At 37.4% G+C, this 8,029-nt stretch overlaps 1 protein-coding gene across 1 annotated transcript; it reads right to left on the bottom strand.

The window, feature by feature from the left end:
• Positions 1–486: 486 nt before the first annotated feature.
• Positions 487–5,943, bottom strand: LOC100539497 (carboxymethylenebutenolidase homolog). The gene is made up of 5 exons (XM_031552782.2): positions 5,736–5,943; positions 5,003–5,110; positions 3,022–3,164; positions 2,528–2,619; positions 487–868 (listed from the first exon to the last, which is right to left on the bottom strand). The coding sequence occupies exons 1-5, from the start codon at positions 5,939–5,941 to the stop codon at positions 689–691; spliced, it is 729 nt and encodes a 242-aa protein (XP_031408642.1). The 5' UTR covers positions 5,942–5,943; the 3' UTR covers positions 487–688.
• Between the last annotated feature and the right edge of the window lie 2,086 nt (positions 5,944–8,029).

Raw genomic sequence — 8,029 nt, 5'->3', positions numbered from 1 at the left:
CAGCCCTGTGCCTGATCATCATATCTTGGAGCAGCACAGTGAACTCACTGTTTCCACAATGTTCATGCCTGACTTACTTTCACAGTCAGGAGGGGCTGTCTATGTTTTTCCTTGATGTCAATGAAGCAATACTGGAAGTACTTTTTTTTAACAGTGCTAATGGAATACCTGGAAGTTGCCAAACAGCATCATTCCCTCCTAAGTCCTTAACACAGCCAACTGTTCACTTCATGAATGGGAATTTTGATCACTACAGCAGTATATCTGAGACAAATGCATTGTAGGTAATAAAAATATTCTTCATGCAAATTTAGGGTAGTTCTATGCTAATAACTGCAACTAAGAATTCTCATACCAAAATAAAACCTGAAAATACTCAGGTAATGTCAGAATGAAAAGTCATACTCTTTAGGACACATGAGTGGCAAAACAGTTTCATTACTGTTGTTGTCACAATGTAGAATAATGAACAAATACAAATCAAGATAAATTCAAACAGTGCTTTAATGCTTAATGGTCCTTCAATCCAATTTTGAGTTCACAATCTTCAGTAAACCTTGCAAAAAATAAATTAGTGTAAGTTAAACTGTTTCTGTTCCTTGTTTCTATCCATCTTCCTCTTGACTGTTTTCTTCTCTAAAATTAATTGAACTCTGATTTTGAAGCCCGGTGTTCCTTTATGTTTTTGTCAAATAAATGTCTTGATCCAATCAACCATATCCTTTCTAGCTTCTTCAATATAAGGTTTATCAACAGGTTTCATATCTTCTGGCTTCAGTTGTGCAAACCCATGAACCTGACCAGGATAAACTTTAATTTTATACAGAACTTTACAGTACTGTTTCAACTTCTCATCCAATAAGGTTATCTGTAAAATAAAGCATTTTTCTGTTAGGCTGTGGTTTTTTAAGTTTGACAAACCTGCCATTAATCATATTGCTACATCTTTGCTTTTTCTCCGTTGTCACAACTGATGTGGATTCTGTTATTCAGTACATGAGAAAATCCCTCTTTGGAATGTAAGACTGAAATGGTTTTCGAACCATTGGGGGTGCCTAAGTATCCCCAACAGCTACTGCTAAGATGGTTTGGTGAATCTTGTTGCTGTCAATGAATAAGTGCACTTCTATTCAGAGGCATAACATGGCTTATAACCTGATTTTAAACTCTGATCTTGAGAGGACATATTTCCCAAGAGAACATATTGCCTAAGTTTTAATAATTGACAGTCCTAAATATTTTGATAAACTTAGTAATAACATTTAAGAAAGCAGTTGTTTTTTCTTACTTTACTGTACAACAAAAAGGCACTGTTCTTGCACAATCTTTTGATGTTAAGTACATGCAGAGTGCTAGCCATATGACACTGTACCTGAACATGTTTATAGACACACTTTGTGCTTATTTCCATAAGGAAGTCAGGAAATAGGGGATGATCACTTATTTTACCTCTGCAAGATTAATTCTACTCATTGTGCATTTAATCTCATGTAATTTAATGTTTATGTTGTTTCTTTTTTCACATAACCCTTCATTATTCAGTGCAGAAAATAATGTGTTTGAGGATGATTTTTTAAATTAAACTCTGGATACAAAAACTCTGAAAGGGAAAATCTCTGGAGAAAATGGGATATTTCAGTGTCTGACATATGATGGGAAAAAATAAAAATTAAAATTAAAATTATGACTGGTAAAAAATGCTTTAGCCAGAAAAGAGGGAGAGTGAATGAAAAATTTGTTTTCCTGCACAGAGAAGTTTCATATTTGAGGTGTAGATCAACACATTGGAATACACAGTGAGAAGTAAATTTTGGTTGGCTTCTTCATTCACAGAGCATGCTGCTTGGTCCCCAGTGAGACTCTATTATTGCAGCAACAAACCGTGCTAGAGGTGGTATGCTATCATTGCCTATAAAGAGAAAAAATGAAGCAACAGAAGAGGGCCTCAGTTTACTACACATATACTTATCCAATCTTTCAGATGAGTTTATTATATGGGTTATGTAAAAATATAGCTTGCAGTCAGGAGTCAAAATAGAATCCACAAGTTGTCATCAACTTATTAAAAATTCACAACCACTCTTCTGACAGAGTTTACTTTGTCTTGTACCAAAAGCAACTGTCATTGGTCTACATCATTAGAAAGTTTTGTCACTGAGCTGACACTATTTTTTTCCATTCAAGGAAGGTCCAAATTCAGTAATTTAACTATCTCTTCTCCCATATATGACTGTGGTATCCAAATTCTTGAGGTGTTTGGTTCATACAAGTTGGACCTTCCTGCCCAGTTTCACACTTTACTTGCATAGCCTCTGAGAGACCAATAATAGATCTTTACTGCATTTCTCAACTCAAAGAGAAGCTCTGAATAACCTAAGCAAGATATGGGGGAAGTAAGCTGAAATATAAGCAAAACAATCCAGCCTATGTGATTTTTCATATCTGAAAATGGTTTCTGACAGGCTAGGAATTCTCTCTAGGATAGAAGAAAGAAGGGAAAATAAAAATCATTTCTAATACAACCTACCTGGTCATAAGAAATAGTATGGTCTTTCTCACCAAATATAAAAAACGTGGGATTTAGTAAATTGTATCTTTCTTCAGAGTCCCTTATTATTCCTATTTGAGAAAAAGAATGTTAATGAGGTTATCATTCTTGCAAGATGAATGAAAAATTATGTGACAAAATTTCTACTTAGGTTTATTTGTTAGATACTTTTTTTACTTGAGGAGAGTTTCTATTCTGATGGATGAAAAGAGCATTTGGAAAATATTTTTTCCATTCTCCAAGCACTGAAAAAATATTAGAAAATATATGTGCACAACGAAACACTTTTTTTTCCAATTTACAGTATTCTTATAATGTTGATAGCAATATAGCACATTGCTGAAACAGCCATATTTAAAATTTTCAACTCACCTTTAAGTTGGGTACTTACAGAAAACACTACAAAGCAGTAACTAGACTTACAAACTACATATAGTGATGTGAGCCCGTGTAAGTTTTCATTTCTACACTACCATAGAGGGACACCCCAGCGGATAATTGAGGATTTTTCAGCATCAAGTGATGTACTGCCATTCCACCCCAGGAAAACCCAACGATACCAATCTTCTTTGCATCGCATTGTTCCTTTAGATACTTCAAGACAACATCAGCTTCCCTAAGACATACAAACAAAAGAGAACTAAGGGATCTGTAGCATAATCAATATTTGACTGCTTAAGAAGTAAATTAAAAGAGACATGAAATTTTCTGTACCTGCACCTCCAATCATTTAAAACAGAGAGTACATTAAAAAGCAATGGCTTCTATTCTTAGATGGGAGTTAACATTTCTGGTCCTAATTTAGGGAAGTAGCCATACACAGTTGTAGTGCTTAAATACTTACCTGAATTGTGACCTGCTCCTTTGTTTTCAAAAGAAGCATTTTTTCACTGAATCATTTTGTTTAGGACAGGACAACTAAAGACAAGACATATCTGCAAGCAGAACAACATCTTGCATTATGGAATGTGGAAATAGATGAGCTTGAATGTGTTATCTCTAGAGTCTACCTATTTAGATAAGGAATTATCTCGAGTGTGTCATTCCTGTTTCATGAGTTAATAATATCCAACCAAGCCATATACAAAATTACTATATTAAATAATGATTACTCAATATTAACATGTCACCAGCTACAATGTTTTCAAAAATGAGTATTGCATGAGGTATAATGAATTAAATACAAAAAATTGTATAGATCAGAGCAGGTCACTTTTTAAATTAATTTTTTTTAATTAATTTTTTATTGCTAACTTCATGGGGGTAATGTTTTTATCTTTTTCATTATCTACAGAATTTTAAGTGAGTTTTAAATGCAGACTGCGTACACTAATAACCATATTTTCAAGTATTAGGTATATTAGTATGTCTATCACAAATTTGGATAGTCTGACAAAAAAGCAGTATGAAAGTGCCATGATCAGCAGATCATGTTCAGGGCTGTATGAGCAGCACGTTATGAATGAATGAGCTCTTTCAGCTCTGGTTTATTTGAGATAGTATAACGTAAGTCATGAGTATGCAGGATTCCTGGTGCTCTGAGACATCTTAAGGGCAGCTACAAGTCAACACTTAGTAGACCACACAGCTATGTTCTTCAGGTCTTAAATGGTTAAGATAGTTGTCTGGAGTAGGAATTCTTATAGGTATTAATCATTTGTCTTTTCCAAAATTTCAGTCACAACTCTGCAACTGTACTGTCAAAAGCTTTGCTGAGAAATGTTGGTTGGGCCCTGAGTGCTGCAGGGGCCAGATAAACACTTTGCGGCTTACAAGATGATAGCTGAGTAATAGGGTGTCACTGTCTATTGTTCTCTGAAGTTTCAGGTTGTGGTAACAGATACTAAAGAAGCAGTAATGCCTGCCTTAATTTAAGGAAGCTTTTTTTTTTTTTTTTTACTGGTTCTGCTAGGATGTACAGATAGTGGCCACTCCATATATTGAGAAAAACAGCATAGTTGATCAGATGAGTATTTGGGCAAATTCTGCAAATTTTGACCTAGTACTGCTCAGGAGATTATCAGCTGCATCTATCATTTACAAGGCAGAAAGAAAGATGGGCAAGTGATAACTGGTAGATAGCATGCGTACTTGTGGAAGAGTTTTCCTCCTTATCCTGAGGACCTGGAAGCAGTATCCACACTAATGAGTGAGATTTCTAGGTGTTTCATAGCCTGTGAGACACCAGTTATGGGCCTGTGCAGGCAGTGTGACATAGTTAGAAAAGAGTTTGTGAGGAGGGGACAACAAGCAGCATGATAGATAGAGCAGATGACCATTTCCAAATCCCAGGGTAGTGCTTGGCACCACAGCAGAACCACGCAGGATGAATTAATTGTGTGCATGTAGCCAGCTTGCCCTGCTGTGAGGGTCACTTTAAACATTTCAGATACGTACAAATTCCCCTTGTTTGCTAAACGCTTTTTAAAATGCAAGCACAGTTATGTGTCCTACCTGTCTACTTTCACAGGGTCACGTTCTTTCATCCAGTCAGCAAAGTCATGCCAGTGATTGGTAGTTTTCCAGGGGTCCTTCCCCCTGAAGAAGTCTGGGCAGATGGTTCTGCGTAAGACATGGAAACAAATCAACTTTTATGTCCAGGTGGGAAGAATCTGTGGATGTCTAAATGACTTCTAATATCTTTTCTACTCCAGGGTGTACACCTACACAGTTATCATCTGAATCGTATTCTACTTATCCTGTTCTGGCAGTCAGCAAAGCTAAAATTATATGTCTTGCTATGGAAAAACAAACCACATGCAAATAAACTCTCCTACTTTCTTTAGACACACTTAGTACAAAAGTAAAGGAATAAAGCAACCCTCCTGATTCCAAATGAATGGTTATTTATCTCTTTGCTAGTAAAATTTAAAGCAACCCTCGCTGCTGTATGAACTCCGAAAGGTTTGGTTTGAAAAGCTTACACAATTTAAAAGTTCATACTAATGTTTGGGGGTTTTTTTAATCTTTTAATTATCCACATTGCCACATGAGCACAAACACTGTCACTTCATCACCTTTCTTGTAGCTTTTTGCTCATATAGCCATTCTTGACTGATCAGTTTTAGTACCTTTAGTGGCCATGAAGTGCCCTATGTGTGTGGAAAACATACACAATGCTTAGCTTTGGGCCTGGTGACCTATCAGTGCATTGATTAAGAGGAGAATAGGAACGATAGGTGCTTACATGTATCCATGACCTGCAATTAAATCAACTATATATCTAATGTCTGGGAACATCCATCCAAATATATCATGAATCACAATCACAGCTTTATCTGTGAAATAAGATGGTCTGCAAACGTATGCCTTGATATGCTCAATTTGCACTTCATGTCCAAGGCACCCATATCCAGATCTTTCTCCAGTATTGTAGAGAAAAGGATCAGCCATCTGGAAACCTGGGGGGGGGGGGGTAGAAAAAAAAGAGTGAGAAAGTCAAATTTGTTAGTACAAGATTAGGACAAACAAAGGCAAGTGCAGTCAGCAGAAAGTGGTTCAATAGCTTTGATAAATAACATTGACATCCTTGTCTGAAAGGAGAAAGTAGTAAAATGCAAAAGCCTTGCATCAATTCAGAATGGATCTTAGTCTATTATATGTTATTAAACTGAGAATGAAGAGAGACAAAAAGTTGCAATATGACAACTCTCATATAGGTCTTGTATCACTTTTGTTTGGCTCCCATGACAGCACATAAACTGGGCAGTGACAGCTTCAGATGTCACTGTCCCCAGACATGTGGAACAGTGACCAGTGGCAGCACTCACACGTGTCTTCACCCAGACTCACAGGCCAGTTTCTCTGAACTACGTGAGGGGTAAGGACCACAGCACTCAGCTGCTACAGAAAGGCACAGCATTCAGAGCTTCCTGCAGTGCTGGCACCTGCCAGCTAACGTGTGTTTTCAGTAGCAGCTATGGATTGTCACAGCAACTCTGGCATCCCGTGTACCAGGAGCGGTTGGCAACAGGCTGCAGTACTGATTTCTAGATTAGGTTGAAAGGCATTGGCTTCATATGCCTTTGAAAGGGATTGCAATAAAGCAAGCAAATGCCAGAAGCTGTTCTGACTCTGTGTCTAGAGCATGGGATGGACTCTGCACAAAGTAGAATGTTAATCTTGTAATTAAAAGTAGAATTATAATCCATCTATACAAGGAATCCAATTAGGTTTGCAGAGGCAGAGTCAGTAGTAAAATTTCCTAACCACACGCTGGCTTTAAAACTGCCTTTGGGAATTCGTACACACCTACATGCACATCACGTCTGTCTCAGTTTCAGCATTTCTACATCAGCCTATTATTTCCATTTGAACTGTAACATACTCTTCAGAAGACTGTCCAGTTATAGAAAAACAGCAAATTATGTTAAAAATGTGTCCCTTCCTCAGCTCTCCATTAACTAGCAGCAGAGAGCTAGATTTTGCTGAGTAACAAGAAATTTTGGGTAAGTAATAGAGACACACTGGGAGCTACGGTGCACCCAGACTGAAGGACAGAGTTGAGCTGCAGTTTCACAAATTTCTTATACCTATACTGTACTTTCTTACTTGCACGACTAACACAGGCCCAATAACAGCATTCAATTTTTTGTATGCACTTAGTCTGCTGTGTACTCAGAATAATTAACCTTCCTGAAGTATGATCTAGAAACACTGTTCTTCCACTGATCATCTTCTGAGGATGCTGTCATTGGGTCAGGCAGGGCCAGCACTGAGTTTATCTAAATATGCTTTATTACAATAACAAGTACTGGTTGTTTGAGCGTGGTGTAGTGATACAGGAACTGGGTGGATATGATTTTATTTCAAGAATTGAGATGCTTCACAAATAGAGATGAGATAGATGATCGTACACGGTGAGGTAATTCTTTGTGCTGATAACTGAGAGCTGATTACATTTGCTAATTGTTCTCCCATCTTTTTCAACATCCAAACATCAAGGTTGGTGCTAGAAAGTATGAATTAGTCCAGTCTTCAGGACTAAAACCTCCACTGCTTTGTCACCAAACCTTCACGGCTTTGTAACATGCATGGGAGAGTATTTCCTAGCTTTCATCCCCAATAACAAGCCTCAAAATACTTGAATGATTTTTGCTTATGCAAAAGTACTTCCTACCTGTTTTTCTTTTAACCCAATATGATTGAGGTGCTGAAGTGCGAGAGATTGCTTGAAGAATTCACAGGCATTCCCAAAGACAGCTTACACCACCGGTTCCTGAGAAAGCTGCTCAGCCTTACACCTTAGCAACTTTTGTTCACAAGGGCACAACACATGGTGTCCCCTTCAAGGAAACATTTAGGAAGCATTATGCTTTGCAGCAGCTGTGAAAGAACCTACTGCCTATCTTTTGATTGTTACCCAGCAATTATTTCTTTGGCCTATCTTAATTAATTCCTAGCCAGCTGGTTCTTTTCCAATTACCTGTCTGCGAAGAACTTAGTAAATAGTCAGCCACACCTGAACTGCTTAGAAGTCTT

This window comes from Meleagris gallopavo, chromosome 3, assembly GCF_905368555.1.
Source record: "Meleagris gallopavo chromosome 3, MGAL_WU_HG_1.1, whole genome shotgun sequence".
Lineage (NCBI taxonomy): Eukaryota > Metazoa > Chordata > Aves > Galliformes > Phasianidae > Meleagris > Meleagris gallopavo.
This window is presented reverse-complemented; position numbering and strand designations above follow the sequence as displayed.

What these genes read in the sequence shown, in the direction of transcription:
- LOC100539497 (XM_031552782.2), bottom strand. Translation starts at nt 5,941, where the DNA reads ATGGCTGATCCTTTTCTCTACAATACTGGAGAAAGATCTGGATATGGG. An exon ending in ATTGCAGGTCATGGATACAT is followed by an intron (nt 5,111 to 5,735) that starts GTAAGCACCTAT and finishes TGTCTTACGCAG; the next exon opens with AACCATCTGCCCAGACTTCT. An exon ending in ATACTATTTCTTATGACCAG is followed by an intron (nt 869 to 2,527) that starts GTAGGTTGTATT and finishes TTTATTTTACAG; the next exon opens with ATAACCTTATTGGATGAGAA.